The sequence below is a fragment of the Balaenoptera musculus genome, chromosome 1, assembly GCF_009873245.2.
Source record: "Balaenoptera musculus isolate JJ_BM4_2016_0621 chromosome 1, mBalMus1.pri.v3, whole genome shotgun sequence".
Taxonomy (NCBI): Eukaryota; Metazoa; Chordata; class Mammalia; order Artiodactyla; family Balaenopteridae; genus Balaenoptera; species Balaenoptera musculus.
In genome coordinates this window covers 1,788,797-1,807,340 of record NC_045785.1, presented here as the reverse complement: position 1 = coordinate 1,807,340, position 18,544 = coordinate 1,788,797, and the positions used below count along the sequence as shown (strand labels likewise).

The 18,544-nt window shown below is 55.8% G+C and overlaps 1 protein-coding gene across 5 annotated transcripts in view; it reads right to left on the bottom strand.

Moving 5' to 3' along the window:
• PRDM16 (PR/SET domain 16) overlaps positions 1 to 18,544 on the bottom strand; it is a 323,024-nt gene that overhangs the window by 149,192 nt on the left and 155,288 nt on the right. For all 5 annotated transcript variants that reach the window (XM_036826123.1, XM_036826133.1, XM_036826139.1 and 2 more), the window contains one exon: positions 14,925 to 14,975. In XM_036826123.1, the coding sequence (XP_036682018.1) occupies positions 14,925 to 14,975 (51 nt within the window). The remainder of the gene's footprint in view (positions 1 to 14,924; positions 14,976 to 18,544) is intronic.

The following is an 18,544-nucleotide window of genomic DNA, read 5'->3' as shown; positions in this document are numbered from 1 at the left end:
AGCGTGTGCTGACAGCACTGGAGCGGAGGCCGGGCCCGGAGGAGCCGCTGGGTGGGCAGGGCCCCTGGCCTGGCAGCGTTCCCGCCACAGACAGACCCTCCCGCACGTGGGCAGGCAGGCCCCACTGGGACAGCGGTCCACTTCAAGGAGGGCAGACAGCTGCAAGCCCTTTCCACACCTGGCAGCAACTCGGAGGGTGTGGACAGACCCTGAGCTGCTGTGCACTGAGGACCGAGCGCAGCGTGCACTCCTGTTGTCTGTCGTTATTATTATTATTACTGCTGTCATCGTGATGGCTTCAGGGCTTCCCTGCAAAGAGCCCTCGTGAAGGCTGGGGGCTTGTCTCTGTGGGTTCTCTGCAGGCTCTCCTCTTCCTCATGACCCCTTGTCAGGGAGGCCAGCCCTCTGACATTATCATCCAGTTTTGGGGACAGGGGAGGCCGGGGTCAGCCGTGAGGGAGTAGAGGCAGGTGGGGGCAATGAGGAGGCTCTGACGCAGACTTTCGGGTCTGCGTCACCTCTGTGGCCCCGTCAGGGCCTTGCAAGACAGGCTCCTTCTGGCTCTGCCTCGATGGGCTCCATCAATCCACAAACGGGTGCTGAACCCCTACCCCGGGCTCCCATGTGCTGACAGAGGGAGTCCTGGGTCTTCAGGGTCCAGGGACCGCCACCCCCCCCGCCCCCCACCCCAGGTCAGCCATGCACACTGATGGTGCAAACAGACCCTTGTCTGTCGAGGAGGGGCACATCATATTGCTAAGAGCACAGAGCCAGATGACCTGAGCTCAGACCCCGGCTCTAACCTCACAGCTGTGTGACACTGCACAGGTTACTGACCCTCTCTGGGCCTCGTTTCCTCGTCTGCAGAACGGGTTCTAGTTGATCTCGAGTGTTGGTCCCACAGCCAGCCTTTTGTAGCAGGTGTAAGTGCCCGAGCTCACTTAGTTCCCTTTTTCCCCGGAAAACAACCTGCACAGAGCCTTCGGTTCAGCTTTGGGCAGCAGGGTGGGTGGCTTGGAAAGGAAAGGGGACAGAGGGGTGGACAGCACCGTCCCTTGCCATCCCGCTGCCTCGTGGCCCAGAACGGCAGCATGACACGCTCCCTTTGACCAAGAAGCCAAGCAGGCCGTGGCCCAGGCCCACCGTCAGCTGAGCAAACCCGCCCCACGGGGACACTTCTGAGCTGGGGCCAGGGTGGCTGTGAAGGAAACGCCAGCTCTCCCAGACTGCCTTGACCACCACGCCAGCCAGACCGTCACAGCTCCAGCCGCAGTGTGTCTGTCACCTGCAGAGGCAGGCAGGTCACCTGGGAATCTGGCTCCAGGACAGCCCCGGGCAGGTCCCCCCCAACCCCGAGGGCCCGGCTGGGTGCTGAGTGTGGGTGGGCGGGCACTGTCCTGTGCCCCGTCCCCGCCCAGCAGGCACTCAATACCCGGTGCTCCAGGCCCTGTTTACCAGAGGGGGTGAGAGGGCCTTTCGCTGCTGTGTAAATAGACTTTCCAAAGGCCTCTGCTTTCTCACCCGTCCAGCTTTCCAAAGGCACATTATGAATTGGTGGGCTTATCAGAAGGGCCGTCTGGCAGTTAAAAGATGTTTCCACGCATTGTGAGGCTGCATGGAAACCGAGTCATGTCAGCCCCAAGGACAAAGGAACTCAAGTGTTTGAGACGCAAAAATATTTTGACCCGACTACATCATTTTTCAAAGGAAGAAAGTAATTCGCAGCTCACAATTCACTTGCTATCTCACAGGAAGTCCTGTATTTCTTATTAACTCCCCAAGGCCTGCTTCTCTGGGTGAGAGGTCACCTCGGAGGGCCAGCGTGTGAGGGGCATTTACGAGTTTTCTTTCCGTCGCTTCCTGTTGTTTTTTTCTTCTAGGGCTGCCTCCTGTTTGCGAGGGACTAGCCACCACGCTGCTCCGAGCCTTATCTCCAGGGTTCTCCCAGACCAGGCACTGGAGCTGGGCACAGAATGTCTGCCCTGCGTTGCCAGGTCGGAAACCAAGGCCCCGAGAAGTTAAGTGACTTGTCTCAGGTCACGCCCATGATGGTGGAGCCAGTACAGGAGGTCCTGTGGTCTGGTTCCCTTTGTGGACATCTTCTCCTGGCTCTTTGGTTCCCTCGTGGAATGATGGTGTCTGGTGGGACCTCAAGGGTTCATCACCATCATTGGCATCATTATCAACATCACCATCATCACCACCATCATTATCATTACCAACATCTCCATCACCATGGTCACCATCCCCACCATCATCGTCATTATCAACATCACCATCGCCATCATCGTCATTATCAACATCACCATCATCACTACCATCAACATCATGATCACCACCATCATCCTCACCATCCTCACCATCATCATCCTCACCATCTCCTTGGTCTCACTCTGAGCCCTAAGCTTGTGCCATGTGCTATTTTAAGTGTGCTTTGCACACAGTAACTCATGTAATCACTAAACACAACTTTGGGGCAGGAACTATTACCATCCCCATTTTACAGGAGAGGAAATTGAGGTCCTGAGAAGATAACGAAGTCCTCTGACAGTCTTTTGCCTTCCAAGAGGTCCTTGCCACCACCAAATCCCCCCAGCCCCCAGAAAGTGCCGTGGACAGCCCTTCGTGTGGGCTGCAGGAGCAGCTCGGGGCAGGCTGAGCAAAGTCCCCACTGCCTCTGAAGCTGTGTTTGGGGGCCTGGCCCCCAGAAGCACAGGAATCGGGGCAGTTCAGGAAGTGCTCCCCGTGGCAGTGCAGGGCACTCGATTGGGCTCCCAAGGCAAAGGCTGTACCCTGGCCCCCGAGCGCGAGGAGGCAGAAAGGGGGCCAGGAGACACAAAGCTCCCCTCCCACCACGTCCTGGGGGCTCCCAAGGAGGCAAATGATGTGTCGTGTTGGGAAACCACGGGCCCAGAGAGGGGTGAGGGCTTTGAGGAGTATTACAGTGACACTTGGGGGTCAAAAGGTGATTATGAAAGGAGAATCACGGGTGTTTAATAAGGAAGCTGGGGTGAGGGACACACGCATAGCATCTGCCGTGCTAAGGGGAAGGAAGTCAGGACACGGCAGCACAACAAGTGAAACCAACCAGGAGAGGCGGCGGGAGCTAGCCCAGGCCGAGCACCTGCCCTTGGTGCCTGGTTCTGGGGACACACGCTTTCCCATCAGACACGAGGGATGGCCCAGAGGGTGAGCGGTGGGCTGTCCTGCATGGTGCCTCGCTGGGTCCCCCGGGCTTTCAGTGGGAGCAAGTGTGCCGCCTACTGTCTGCATGGCCTTGGGGGGATTTGCCTGTCTGAACCCCAGGAAGATGAGCAGCTTCCTCACAGGGTTGCCATGAGGGCCCCGCACTCTCCAGATGTGACCGAAGCTCGTCACCTCTGCCAGGTTCGGGGACGCTGCAGTAAGCACGCAGATGTGGCCTCTGTCTCCCCGGGTCCTGGCCCCAACGTGGCCTGACTTTGCTCACAGGAGACACAGTCGCTGCGCCCCGGGCAGAGGCCTGTCCTCCTCGCCTGCTGAGAACCTGGCATTAAGCCCCGTCCTGGGACCTGCCGGTCAGCGCCCACCCACACCCTCCTCCTGGGTGAGCTTCGCAAGACACAGCCCTCCCCTGGGGCCGGTTCTACCTCTCAGGGGCCGCATGTGGGCGACATGGGATGAAGATGCCCACCGGCCCCCAGTGTGCCCACTGGTCCAGACCTTTCTGAGGGCTAATTTGATGTTTTTCTCTACCTTGCCAGTTCCCTTTTATTGTACCTCTGCATTTCTTGTCCAAAACAGAAATACAAAGGGAGGAAATCTATTCAAACTTCCTCCTCCTCATTTTATTTTTGTAGCTCTCCAGGGTGCCCATGCTTCAGATTCCCTTCCGATAATTATCTGCCCTTTCGGGGCCTTGGTAACCCAGAGCCTCGGGTTTGAGTGGCAAGAAGCAAGCGCTGGCCTGGCCGCGGCACACAGGACATCCTCGGTGACACTGAGACCTGCAAGCTTGGCCCGTCCCCTTGGCACCCAGCGCGAGTCTGGAGAAGCAGATTTTTATTATTCATTTTTGTCTTTGAATACCTCTCTTTACTCTCAACTGATCTATGATGAACAGCACGTCAGACTCTTTTTATGCGATAATTTTCCATCCCCGGCAACACACACATTTCTGTGGCTAATACTCTGAATCTTGGCCATTGCTCAGAAATAACAGAGGCAAGGTTCCAACAGAAAATAATAAGTCTTGCCTTTTATGACTTAATTTATCAACACTATACTGGAGAAACATCTTGTTAACTGGGTAAGAAGAAACCGTTCGCCAACACGGCCCCGGCTGATGGGAGTGGCGTCAGATGGAAATGATGCATCCTGTCAGCAAACGGAGAGCCAGTGCTGAAGGAGGGATCATTCAAAGAAGGAAATGTTAAGTGAGAACATGATACCCTCACGCCAAATCTGTTAGATTAAGAATCCCGCTCCTTCTGGCGCAAATCAATTTGCTATCCTCACAGTTTTCCCCTTTCTATGATAGAGAACACACAGGAGAATTGCCCAGAAATAGGACTCCTTAGAATCATCAACCTACAGGGATGGGGCCAAGGCCATGTGACAAGATGGGGGCATTTCTACCCAAAATGCACAGAGCAAACAGCACAAGAAGCTCTTGGAAGCTTGCCCACCACTAGGAGGAGTGTCTGACCTGGGACATTGCAGCTGGGCATCACCAGGGGACCAGGGGCACCAAGAACAAAGGCTGTGGCAAACCATCTGCGCAGGTGACGGGTCTCAGAACATGAGCCGTGAGGGCAGAGACCTGGTGGAACTCAGCCTGGTGTCTCCAGCACCTGGGACAGCGTCCTGCACACAGTAGGCGCTTGGTAAGTATTTGTTGAAGGGGTGAGTGAGTGAGTGAATGAATGAAGGGTGTTTTGAGACGATGCAGAACCAGACAAAGCACCGGGAATTCCCTAAACGAATCAGTCAGGGTGAGTGAGGTTATGCCCCAATAACAAAGAGTCTCCAAAACGCCGAGGCCTGCAAAAAGCTGCATTTCTGCTGCATGCCTGGCGAATTCACAGGGTGGCTGTGATTAATCACCTCAGGATCTATCTTTCTGGCTACAGTTTCCGAGGGCACAGAGCGCTGGAGGGTGTCATGCTAGCCACTGGCCACTGAGCTAGAAGTGACCTGCATCTCTCACAGCCACTGGCCTGACAGCTCATCCAACTGCAGGGCAGGCAGAAGGTCCATCCTACCTCGGTCCCAGAAGGCACAGTCAGACATGTGAGCGAACAGCACTGAGGGAGCCCACACGAAGGCCCGGGGGGGGGGGAACCCTGGACCACAAGGAGTTTATAATCTAACGAACGGGAATGATCCCTGTGGACTGACCATGGTCACCTCAGCGTTAAGTCCTTTGCCACTTAGAGTGTTGCTATAGGACAGGAACTGTAAAAGCACTTTATGCGACTTAACATATTTAGTAACTAAAATACCCCATATAGATATTAATTTTAAAAAATCACCCATTATATCACCGCAAAGAATGACAGTATTTTTGTATATTTCCTTCCCGCCTTTTCATATTACGTATGTCCTTAAATGTGAGTATATATTTTACGTAAGATGTGGGTGTGTGTATAATATGCCACTTTCTGAAAATACTTTTTTTAAAAGAAGTAATAGCTCTCATTTTTTTAGAGCAGTTTTGGGTTTATAGGAAAATGAGTGGAAAGTATAGAGAGTTCCCATGTACCCCCCCACCCCGTCTCCCCCGCCAACAGCTTCCCCTGTTATTATCATCTTGTATTAGTGTGGCCACTTGTTACAGTTGATGAGTCAATAGTGATACATCATCATTAAAGCCCCTGATTGACACTAGGGTTCACTCTTGGTGTTGTGTATTCACAGGTCTGGATAAATATATGATAACATGTATCCACCAGTACAGTATCTTACAGGGTAGTTTCTCTGCCCTAAAAATCCCCTGTGCTCCCACATTCACCACCACTCCCCCAACCCCTGGCAACCACGACCTTTTTACTGTCTCCATAGTTTTGCCTTTTCCAGAATTTCATAGAGTTGGAATCATAGAAAGTGTAGCCTTTTCAGACTGGCTTCTTTCACTTAATAATACGTATTTAAAGTTCCTCCATGTCTTTCTGTGGCCTAAGGGCAATGATGATTATGTGTGTCACCTCCCCCTCCTCTCCTGCCGTCACCACCAGAACAACACTCCCCATGTACCGCGCTGGATAAGGAAGAAACTGGACCCAACTATCAGCTTGGAACCAAGCCCAGCCCAGTCCAGCCTAGATCAGCCAACTTGCACACAGGTGAAGATCAAGGAGTATTGTTTTAAGTGTTAAGGGTTTGGGGTGGTTTGTTACACAGCGTCATTGTGTAATAGCTGACTGATACACCAACTTCAATTACTCCAGCCCAACCCCCTCTTGCTTTTCTCTGAGTTCAATCGTATTTATTGTTCAATCGTATTTACCCCAATTCTTGAAGGGTCTGGAGGGCAATACATGGTACAACATGAGACTTAGGAACACTTGCTTTGGAGTCTTGTGGCTGGCCCTGGAAAATTCCTGGCCTCCCCACTGAATTGTGTGGCCTTAGGCAACTGACAAACTGTCTGTTCCTTAATTTTCTATGCAGTAAAGTGGGAATAATAGTGCCTGGGGGTGATCGGGGGTAAATGAGCCGATGTGTATAAAGAGCCTGGCAGGCTTCCTGTAATGACAACAGTGACCATGACAGCGGTAAGAACAGCAGCAGCGCCCGGCTCCCAGGGCTTGTGTTCAGGAGGGGACAGCCTCGTTGGGGGCAAGAGAGGCCCAATTCCACTTCCCCACAAGCCCACCCACCCGTCTGCTGTCCTTCCCCCCCAACACCCACTCCGCCTGCCTCCCACGCATCAGCACGAGGCACGGTCAGCCTGCAGCAACATGAGCCCAGAAGCTGCCTTGGGAGCTGGGGCAGAGGCTGGGGGCTCAGGGCCAGGTGCTGACAGGCCCCACGGGACCCTACCGCCACGCACCCACCTGTGCCTCACACACCTGTTGTACACACATGCAGGGAGCCACCCCGCATCTCAGGGAAGTCGTGAGCAGAGGTGAGCTGAGAGGCGGGTGAACCTTCCGCGTCCCCGAGCCCGGGGCAGGTGCCTGTCGGGACAGCAGCCAGCTTCTCAGGCGGGCTGGGGAGGACACAGCCTTTCCCAAGAGTTTCCACCTGCCAGCCAGGCCTCGGAGACCCCCAGACGCTGGGAGGATGAGGCCCTCCCCGCTCTAGCTCAGGCCTGGGCCGAGAGAAGCAGTGGAAGGTTCTGTACCCCACTCTTGGGACTGGGGGCCGCCCAGGGCCCTGCCTGGAGACCACGTGCCCATGGCCCCCCGAGACCTTCATGGGTGACCATCAGAGGCACAAGGGGACCTCAGGAAGCTGGCTCTCTCTGGAGGCCTGGATGTCCCGCCTGCACCCTGAGAGAGAAGTGACACACAGCTCGAGGTGACCGGCCGTGGGAGGGGCCCGGAGGGTCCACAGCACCCGCCCGCTGCCGCCTTTTACCCCGGACAGGGACGGGCCACCTTGACACCGTGTGTGTGTAAAACCAGAAGTCAGCCTTACACTCAGAACGATAATAATCGCACTGATGACCCGACGGCAGGTTTTGTAGAGCAAAGGTGAGCCCTGCGGTTTTCCCTGTGCCACAGGCCGAGGACGCGGCCACAAACCAGCAATGCCTGCCGAGGACGCTCGTGTCTACTTTCAAAGCACAAGGCGCTGAGCAGGCCTCAAGCTGATACATTTTTCTCCCCTAATAGTGCGGCACAATTCGATTAACTCGCCATTGCGCCCACCTGAAGGTGACAGAGCTTATCGACACCACCATCTGGCTCCTATAAAGCCGGTAATGTAGACAGTAAATCCTCTTCATTACCCGCTGCCGGCGGAGGCCACCTCTCCCCGCCACCTTCCCCAGCGCCGTCCTGCGAGGGCCGCCTGGACACCCCAAGGTGCTGGTGCGGTTTCCAGGAGAGCGAGGCAGGCACCACGCCTGCCTGTAACCTCTGACCCGCTGCAGGTGGTGTAGGGCCTGGCTCCCTGGTGCCCTGGCCAGGGCCACCCAGGGCCACGTGGGCCCCCTTGTCCCACACCAGTAACAACAACAGTAACAGTGGCCACAGGCCCCAAGGTCCATTCAGCTGGCCTGGCGACCAGAGCTGTGCTCAATTTATCGCTATCCTCCTGACGCCTAGGCCACGCGGGGCGCTGAATTATCATTTCCCCATTCGCAGGGGAGGAAACAGAAATGCAGAAGTTCAAGTTCAGGGCCTAGAGCCACACCATCCAGGGCAGAGGCAGGTTCAGAGGGCCAGGGGTGGGCTGGGCAGAGGCGATGGACCCAGCATGGCCTCCCGACCTGGGTCTCCAGTGAGAAGGAGAGGGTCTTTTGTCTACTTTTCGGGTAATGTACATTTTCAAGTTCTGAATCTGTTCCTTGAAATCAGTGACGTTTTGTCTGCCCTCGCTTGAGGTTTGGGCAGAAAGTGTCAGCAGGGTGGGGGAAGGGCCTGACCACAGAGATGTCACCTGCTCCCCATGCGCCCTGCCAGGAGCTGCTGCTGGACCCCAAGGAGGGGGGTCCCGCTGGCCGGGCTCTGGCCCCCTCACACCCACCTCCCTCCTGCAGGACCTCCACCCCAAGCTGCAGCTCAGAAGCCTTTCAGAAGGTTTCACAAGGGATGCTTCAGTATGAGAAAGAAAACCCAGTTCATTGCTTTCTCAGCAGCAAAAACAGAGGGAATATTCACCTCTCATTCCTCCCACCCCCCAGGCGAGTTTCTCAGCGTTGGGTGGGTCCGTCTGAACAACGTGCCCCCCTCTGCCCGCTCTGAGTCCCTGCCCCACCCCGTCCAGCTAAGACGAGGCCTTCCTCAGACACGCAGGTCTGCAGCAGGTAATAAATTACTGCGGAGGAAATTAATTACCTGCATCTCTCCCCAGCTTAATCTGATGGTTTAGGCTGACTTCAGGGGCCCTTAGGTTGGGCTGGGGGAGGTAAACTCAGCTCAGTTGCTGGGGGAACAAAATGCAAATCCAGCCTGGAGCTGCCTGCGACTCGCCCTCGCCACCCTACTGCTGTTGGCCCATTAATCACCCTTATCTGCCTGGGAGGGGGCCACAGTGCCACGGCCCCCCAGAGGGCAAGTTCAGGTGCTGCGAGGTGGCGAGAGGGCAGAGTCCACCCGGGGCGGCTGAGGTGGAGGCGGCCAGGGCTTCCAGGCTGCGGCCCCTCCCTCAGGCTGCGGCCCCTCCCTCAGGCTGCGGCCCCTCCCTCAGGCTGCGGCCCCTCCCTCAGGCTGGATTTTCTGCTGGCACCCGAGCCACCAGGGTCACGCCTAAGGGCCTCTTCAGATAAGCGTCTACAGTTGTGAAAAAATGAGGCCTCTGGGAGGGGCAGGGGGAGGGGCAAGAGCTAGACGCGGGGCTGGTCCCCAGCGGCTGAGGGTCCCCAAGGCCACCAGCCCAGAGCTGCTGCGGGAAGGGGACTGGCGGAGGTGGGGCTTTCCGACTTTCTGCGTCTTGGCCCCATTACACTTCTCCACTCGGCAGCCTTTGATTCAGCAAAATCAAGGATGCAAACTTCTTAGGAGTACTTAGTTTCCATGGCAACCGAAGCTGACCTCAACATTATTGTTCTCAAGAGGGGACTGACTTTACTATATGTTCATTCACTGAATTAATGGACTCCTGGTTCTTTTATCAGCAACCCCGAACAAAGGAAAGGGAAGCATGTCTCCGAAGGGCTTTCAGCCACTGTCCAGCCTTTGTCCGGGGCTTACCGGAACGAAGCAAGTCTATCCAGCCCGAGATTATCAAAATCAACTTGGAGCTGTCTCCGTGGCAGCTAAGCACACTTTGATTTCATAAAGACATAACCGATCCCACATGCAAATTATTAATTGTGAGCCCAGGCCTCTTAGGGCCTGGGACTCTACCGTGATTTTTTTCAGGAATCAAGCGCATTGTAGGTAAACTGCAATTGAATTATAGCACCTGGGTGGCTCCTGAGCGCTGCTGGCTGGGGGGTAAAGAGGAAAAGAAAAGGATTTCTAAAACTAACCTCGCTGGCACAGGCAAAGCATAACAGGGACAATCAAGCTTGTTCTGGTCCCAGTGAGACCGGCTGACCGCGACGCGTGCTCACTGGCCCTAGTGCTGGGGCCTTGGGGCTGGAACATCTCCCCGTCTCTTGTTCCAGCCACAATCCTTCCTTCCCCACCGGCCCTCCTCACCCGCCAGCCACCTGGAAAATACCTCTACTTCCTCCAGGGGAAAAACAATGCAAGGGAAATAAACCACATGAAGCGACACTGATCGCAAATGCCTGGGTCCCTTGTGTGCTGGACTTGGCCCGAAACCCCCAAGGCACAGCCTGGTCGCAGCCTCTCCGAGACCTGGGGTGTGTGACCTTCTCAATTAATTGCTGCACAAAAGACACTTAGCAGCTGCCTGTGCATCTCCACTCCCACCTTCCCGGGTTTCCTGGCTCCCGGTCATCCTTTATTAGCCTTCAGGTCCCTGGGGAAGGAGCCGGGAGTCCCGGGGCGCCCATTACCAGAGGCGTTTCGCCCGGGCCAGGCTATAGAAAACATGCACGTATAACAGCCCAGTGGGATAGGCCGAGGTCCTCACATCCAAATAATCATTTCACGAATTATCATAATTATCAATCAATCACCCTATTTGGACAGTGCCAGGTTGGGCTATCGGATGACTTTTATGATCTGTAGCATTTTGTACGGAATAACAGAGAGAGATTTATGGACCTATCATGGTCCCTCTCCAGCAGTAGGGCTTTATTAGCTCTGTTTATTTTTGACTCTCCTTCAAAGCCTCGGGCTCCCCACCCCTGGCCCGGAGCGCTGGCTGGGGTGGCCACAATCTGGGATGCTTCTGAAGACACACCTTTCCCAGTCTGGTCCCAGCCCCACTGATGTGAATTCCTGATTCATTCATTTATTTTGGAGGGGCGGAGGCAGCGTGGGCAGAGAAGTGGGGGGGAGAGAAGAAAAAAGAAAAAGAAAAAAAGAAAAAGGTCACTTCCCTCTTCATTTTCTCCCAGTTGTACTGTATTAACACGTCCTTCCTTTTCAAGACGGTCAAAGAAAACAAGATAAAGCGAGACAATGGGACGGCTGTTGGGGGCCTGGTGTTTCCCCCTTTCATATCACCAGAGAGATTGAATCAAAATTCTTCTAGCTGATACCATCTCCCCGGGTGGACCACACTCTTGTTAACGGATAAATTCAAGCCTTCCAGAAAGTCAAAGAATAAATTTAAGCCTTTTGCCAAATGTCTATCCTATTGGATTTTGATAAGACGGCCATTGAGTCTTAATAATGTCTTCCATCCATTTTCAGCAGGCCCTTAACACGGCTCTTTATTCGTCCCCAAAGCCTCTTCGCCCGGCCTTTTTATTACGGGCTCTGGCGGGCTCTCCAGGGAGCCAGGCGACCCGAGTGATGGATGGACAACTCGCTAGATTATCTCCCGCAGATGTTTGCTCTCCAGGAGCCCCGGGCTTTCCCTCTAAGTAAACAGAGACTAAAGAGAGTCGGAGGCAGCGAGCAGCCCCAGAGGTCCCGGCCAGAGGCTAGAAAAGGCGACCAGCCCAACCTGCGGCCAAAGTGACTTTTAGGGGGAAGTGCGTGCGCAGCCCAAGCGCACACCTGGGCGAGCGACGGGCAGCCAGGGCACCAGCACGGAGCACGAAAGCTCCGGGCCGCGCTGCGCACGTGGAGATGGGGCGCCGGCAGCAGGATGCAGGAATGCAGAGACGTGGGTCGTGGGGGGGGGGGAGGTGGGGGGGGTGAGGTGGGGAGGGTGGGGGTGGAGGGGGTGGGTGGGAGGGATGAAGACGGATGCGTGGCACTGCAGGGGGACCCAGGGGAGACTGGGGGACAGAGGGACGTAGGAGGCCAGGACCACTGGGGGTGGGGATGGAGGGGACCAGAAGGAGGGGCGCAGGAGAGTTGGGGGGAGGGGGATGGAGGGTTCTCAGGGGCGGGGCCAAGCCCCGTGCAGGCTCACAGGCTGTGGTCGCTGTCACTACAACGTGAGCCCCGCCCTGTGCCTGTGCCGTAGACCCTGGGTTCGAATCCCGCCTCCACCGCAGAAGTAGGGGCCGCTAGCCTCGCTGGGCCTGGATTCTGTCCCCTGTAAACTCTTGACAGGTGGATTCCACAGACCCTTCAGCAACGTGGCTCTTTAATACTGAGAATTCATAACCACCGCTTCCTACAAAACATCACTGTTTCTGCATCTCTTGTGTCAAGCCACTGATTGAATTAATTAGCCTTAGTTACATTTCACCCACGCACGCCAGTGAAGAGCAGGAAGCGGGACTCGGTTAATCCTGAAGATGGAAGAAGTGGCGCTCAGAGGTGTCAGCTGACCAACCCACGGCTGCACAGCCTCCAGCGTGGCCCCAGTGTCTCTTAAGGCCCCCAGACGTGCGTGTCTTTGGAGTGGGAGAGCCCTGTTCAGCCAGACTTGAAAATCCTAAACCACAGGACTGATAAATGGCTCTACGTCCCATTACCAAGGAATTCGCTAAATTAGTCCTTACAAAGCACACTGAGGCATGTGTGGTCCTCTTATGTAATAAGCATATATGTATCTCCACAGCTGTAAGGGACACACCTGTTGGTAACCTGCACCTTCTATTTGGGAAGAAGGTCAAGGGAACGCTGCGCTGACAGTCCTCCGGCCCCGCAGCGGGACCCCGGCTGCCTTTGCACCCGAGTCTCTCTCAGCCCCTCCCTCCCTCCCTGGGAAGTGACCAGATGGCTCCGGACACCAGGCTTAGTTTTCAATCATCCACCAATGTGACCTGGGTCCCTGGCCAGACGGCACCTGCATCCACCCGGTGAGTAGCTCTTGGAAGGACATCTGGACCACGGTAGCCAAGGCCCGACAGCCCCACCGTTTGTAAAAGGAAAGGCCAATCAGGAGACGGCTCTGACCCAGGGAACAGAGGATGGGCCAGTTCAAAGGCATCCTTTGCCTCCCCACGAGCTTAACATAGACCCGACCTTTCGACCTTCTGCCTTGCACCTTGTCCCCAGGCCGGACAACTGACTGCCCGTCCCACCTCTAACCTCCGGCCTGGTGGGTGTCAGCCCGTCAGCCGCTTCTTTGTGGAAAAGATGGCTGTTCCACGTTCTCTCTGGAAGTTAAGAGACGAGCTGACTGCAGTCCCTGCTCGTGGGAAGTGGAAAAACCACAATTCTCTGAAATGTGGGAAAGCTGCTTCAGCTGCCCTCGCCACCTTATCCTTTAAGAAAATATGAGTTCATTCCCGGAGGCACGAAGGGGGAAGGGTTGCTGTTGGGATTTACTTCGGAGCCATCAGATGCGCTTCAAGGAAGAGAGGCCTCAGGCCCCCGGGCAGCAGGACAGGGAGAGGACACCTTGTCCCAGCTCTGCTCAGACAAAAGGGTCCCCCCGGGGCCAGACACAGACCACGGTTATGGAGACAAACGAGGCCAGAAGGTCACCGCTGCCAGAGGTCACCCCTTCACGAGGTCACCGCAGGGTCAGACAACGTCCCCCATTGCACAGTTTTCTCCAAAATCAATGTCTCCGGGGTTGACCCTGGCGAGAAGGGCAGGCCCCCATCCCTTACAGATTGGCCCCCCCAGACGGCGGGTCCCCCCAGACGGCGGGTCCCCCCAGACGGTGGGTCCCCCCAGAGGCCTCAGCTCTAAGCAGCCAGCCAGACACAGGGAGAAAGTTACAAAGTTTGGCAGAACCAGCAAATTGCTTTCTTTTCACTTCCAGACCCAAAAAGGAATTTTCATGATGACGGGAATGCACGCTCAAGCGGTGGCATTGGACCCTCCCAGAAGAGGTGACAGCACCCCGTGAGCACAGCTCCGTGATTCTGACATTAAGAAAACAGCCCTTGATAGGAGCTGGGTAGCCCCTGGCTGACTCATCGCCCCAGCCGCCCATGCTGTGCTTCCTGACGCGGTCGGGGTACCAGGAGAACACGGACTCTCTCTGCTTCATCTGGGTGGCGCTTTGAAGCCAAGATGCCAGGAGAGAGAAGGCTATAGTAATCCTACTGGAAACCCCAAATACTGCATCAGCTACCGTGTGTGTGTGTGTGTGTTGGTGTGTGTGCGTGCACACGTGTGTGCATTTGTGTGTAACATGTGTGTCTGTGTGTGTATATGTATGCGCATGTGTATGGATGGTCCGAATTCTATGGACGTTGAACTCCATCTGATGAACGGCTTCTGGGTTTTGGAGGTGATTTCTGCCTCCCATCCCTCTGCTGTCTGTCTAACGTGCAGCGTGCACACGCAGGAACGTGCCTGCCTGTGGGTGCCTGCTTTCCTCTGGGGGCGTGTGTATTTTTCTGGGCCTAGTTCACTCTCTGAACCTTTTGGAACTAACGTTTGTCAACCGGCTGTTACCCATCACCAGGGGACGATGCCCACGTTGACACTCGCTTTCGCTTGATGGTTTGCTTATTCAATGCCGCGCCTGAGCCCTCTTTGGAGGCTGAGTACTGCAAAAGGCTTTGTTGAATCTGCAACCAATTGTGTTGTTTTTTCTCTCTATATTCTTTTCACGTGAGTATCCAGTGGAGATAGCTAAATAAACACAACCTGCATTTATTTAATTTCCACACGTCAGCCTGGCCTGAAGCATTCCCACAGGTACAGGGCTTGCCTCGGTTCTCCGGAACTAGGATGGTTCCGTGAAGTGAGCCCCTACTGCTACACAGTGAAAACAAGCATCCGTCCTAATCACTTGGGAATCAGCATTCTGCGCACACACTTGACCGCAGATAACCTCGTACTCGGTGTACGCTGGACGGGAGGGGAGAAGGCGCAGACCAGCTCTCCTACCTTTTGGATGCAGCCCTCCTGGGACGACACCTCTGCGTCCGTCAGCATTTGCTGCAAAACAATTTGGAAAGGGGTTGTTAGTTTCCAACAAAATGCAGTCCTCAAGCTACAGCGGGTTATACGTCGTGCGAGCAGAGCAAGCGTGCTCTGAAACAATACGGGTAAGGCGGGTGGCTTCTTCAAGGTGAGAAGGAGAACCGGGATCCTCTGTTCTGACAGTGTCTCCCCGTTTGTTGCACAGGGATTTGTTGGGATGGAGCCGCCCTGTGGAGCTCAGCCTGGTCCTGTAGTGACTGGGTACAGACCCACACGGAGGGGCCTTACTGCCCGCCGCACGTATGAGTAGGAACAGTCCAATGGGGGCACCGAGATGCTTGAAATGTGTAACAGGTTCCCTCCTTGTTTCCTGGGGTGAGCTCCTGCCCCAGCAGCGGGCGGTGGCAGCACCAGGAAGTCCTCCCCCCGCTCATGGGACACAGGCTTGGGACAGCGAGGAGAGAAAGTGCCAGCCGTTCTGGGTCTTTCTTTCACTCGACAGCTTTGGCTTGGAGCTTTCCTTGGCTCGGCTCTGAAGAGCTGTAGCACTTTGCCTGGCTGGCATCTCCTCTTAACCACCAAGTTCCACTCCAGCGGGGTGGCATTTCAGCGACGGGTCCCAGAGCGCTTTCTAAGCTAAGCAAACCGACAAATTAGCTGTATCCATGGGATTTTCCCTTCTGGATCGCAAGTACCCTGCACAGACACGTACATAAAATTGTAATGTCACTTCCATAAGAATAGAAACCAAGATGGAAACTAATATTTGGAAAATAATAAGAGAAATGGGGTCAAATCCAGGGGTTTTATTTCCCCTCCCCTTAAAATGACACTATTGCCTTTTCAAATGACAAGCGTGGAAGAGAGTGCCCGCTGGTGCCCACGCAGGCCAGGTCAGAGGACCAAGATGCTGCGTTCCAAAATGCTGGCGGATTTGCCCAGGCTCAGCTGTAATAACAATAAGTCATATTTTTAAATGTTGAGAATTCTAACCAATTGGGGATTTTATGTTTCTTTTAATAGATTCTGAAATTGTGGTTTGGAATGCAACTAGGAGTGAAAACAGAGAATGAGACAGAAGAGGAGGACACGGAGACACCGGGGAGGTCTCCTCAGGAGAGCCAGCTAGAGATCAGGTCACTAGCTGCTCTGTCCCCGCTGGCCCGGGCTGGACAGGCCCCGGGGGAGACCTGGGGGCTGAGCTTTGCCAGCAGACGGGCTTGTGTAGTTTCCCTCTTGTCTGTCTGCTTTTCACTACCGAAGCCAGAGCCTAGAGGGCTGGCTGGAGGCTCGGTCAACGCCGGGACAGGAGGAGAGAGAGGCTGACTGCTTGGGTCCCAGGAAAGCCTTGGTGTCCAGGAAGGGACCGTGCTCCCCTGGGAGGGAGATGGACCACTCTCCGGCCGCAGGCTGCCCGGGCCTGCACCTGGACCGGAGACCTTTGTCAGCATCACGCAGAACTGGGGGTCTGAGCGCTGGCCCCGAGTCCTGTGATTCACCAACATGCCCCTTACGAAGGGGCGGCTTGAACCAGAGGGAGAAAAAAAATGTGTATTAATTTTTCCAAGCCGCACAGCCTCCAGGGCCCGGGACAAAACCACGGAAGGGGCGCACCCGTCCGAACGACTCCCCTCCCTGGGTCCTGTCCCCTCATGAAGGACAAAGGAGGCCCGTACCCAACGCCCGCCACCGAGGATCTGGAGCCTCACGACCCAGCGATGCCACTTCTCGTCACCCTGCTGCCGTGACTCTTCCCAGAGAAGGGGCCTCAGGGACCCTCCGCGAGCATGCTGACCACCAGGCGACTGTCCTGAGGAAGGTGACAAGCTGGCCTTCTCCGCCGGGCCCAGCTCATCACACGCCCGTGCGGGCCGTGCACCTGGTTACGGGCCAGGCTCACCATTGCTGTGGGGGCACCTGGAGAAGCCACCCTTGGGAGACCAGAGAGCCTTCAGGGCTGTACCTGCCCACGGCCTGCAGGCCTGTGCTGGCGGCAAAGCCCTGGTTGTGGGTAGAGAGGCAGACGTTCAAACCGCACCTTCCTTGAAGGTCAGGACGCCAGCACAACACACCAAGCACAGCACAGAAGCGGGCGGGGCTGGGTAGGACCAGGCAGAGGAAGGTCTCTCCAATGCTCCTCGGAGCCTGCCCCTTGGCTCCCCTTGGACAGGCCTGGGGTGTGGGCAGTTGAGCTGCAGGACCCCAGGTGAGCAGAATGGAGCCCCACCCGATCCAGTGATGCAGAGAGAGCTGGGGTCATTAAGCCCAACCTGGCCGACAGCCCCGCCCAGAGGAAGCCTAACCCTCTGCCAACGACTCTGAAGAAAGAAGCCTCCTCCTGACGGGGAGTGGGTTCCAGGACCGCCCCGTTCCGGCAGCTTCTCCATGCCCACCCCGATGTAACGGCCCCTCCTTGGTAGGTGTGCCCGCCATAACCTCTGCTTTCACCCACTGCTGACTTCGGGTGCAAACCCACCCCACGCACCCCTCCTGGAGCCTCTGCTCCGGCCTTCTCCCCGCCAAGGCCGCCGCTTTGCTGAAAAACCTCTTTATTTTGCTCGTTGAGCCCTCGGCACACGCGCCGCTGGCTGGCCGGCTGCTGGCAGCGGCGGGCTCTGCTCTCAAGCCCGTCTCCACACCGGCAGAAGTATTAGGTGTGTTTTGATTCAGCAGTTTAGCCAAAAAAGTGAGGTTTGACCTGGAGCATTTGCTTCTCTCGTGGGTCTCGATGCCAGGATTGAGCTAAGTGGGGTTGCTCAAAGCATCTTTTTTGACTCTTAAAATAAATAGCCTCTGTTCTCCAAAACGTCAGCCCAGAGGAGACACACACACAGACATCCATATGCTCACAGCTCCGGAGCTCTGGCATGTCCCCCGAGGGGGCTAGGCTTTCTGCTTGGTGTCACAAACGGATCCCAGAAGGCTTCTCTCCCTTCAAAATAGTCTGTTATTAAAGGATCTGAAAACATACCTACAGGAGGAAACCCAGACAGAGCCCCGACCTCGTGGCTTCCAAACCCAGAGAGAAGTGAATGAATTCCCCACCCACTGCCCAAGTCTGGCCTGTGGTCCAAGAGGTCACCAAACGCTCTCGTTTACCGACCTCTTCCTCTTGGCCTTGGAGCCCAGGCCTCTCTCTAACCTGTTTCTCTCTGTCCACTGCTGAAGTCGCCTTTTCCACCCCAAGAGGTAGGTGTGTCTGCGTCTAGAAGTGGCTACAAGCTGATTCCAAGGCCCCTCCCCTTGAATAAGCCTCCGCGGGCCGGGCCAGGGCCGTCTGCGCAGGTCACTGCTCAGGACTGACCCAGGAGACAGGGCTGGGGTTAGGGTTTGACAGAGGACCCCCTCGCATGCCGTCCTGGCTCTGTCTCACTCTACTGCCCTCCGGGAAACTGGGGGACACAGTCTGAGCAGGCAGGTCAAGATGGAGGCTGGTGTCGCCTCCCCAGCCCCGCGGTCAGCTGCTTTGGACCCTGCATCACCTGCCCTCTGAGGAGGGTTTCAGGCCCAACGAAGCAGTGCCCTCAAATGCACCCAACGCGCTGCCGCTCAGAGCTCATCAAATCCCCCTGTTGCGAGCTCAT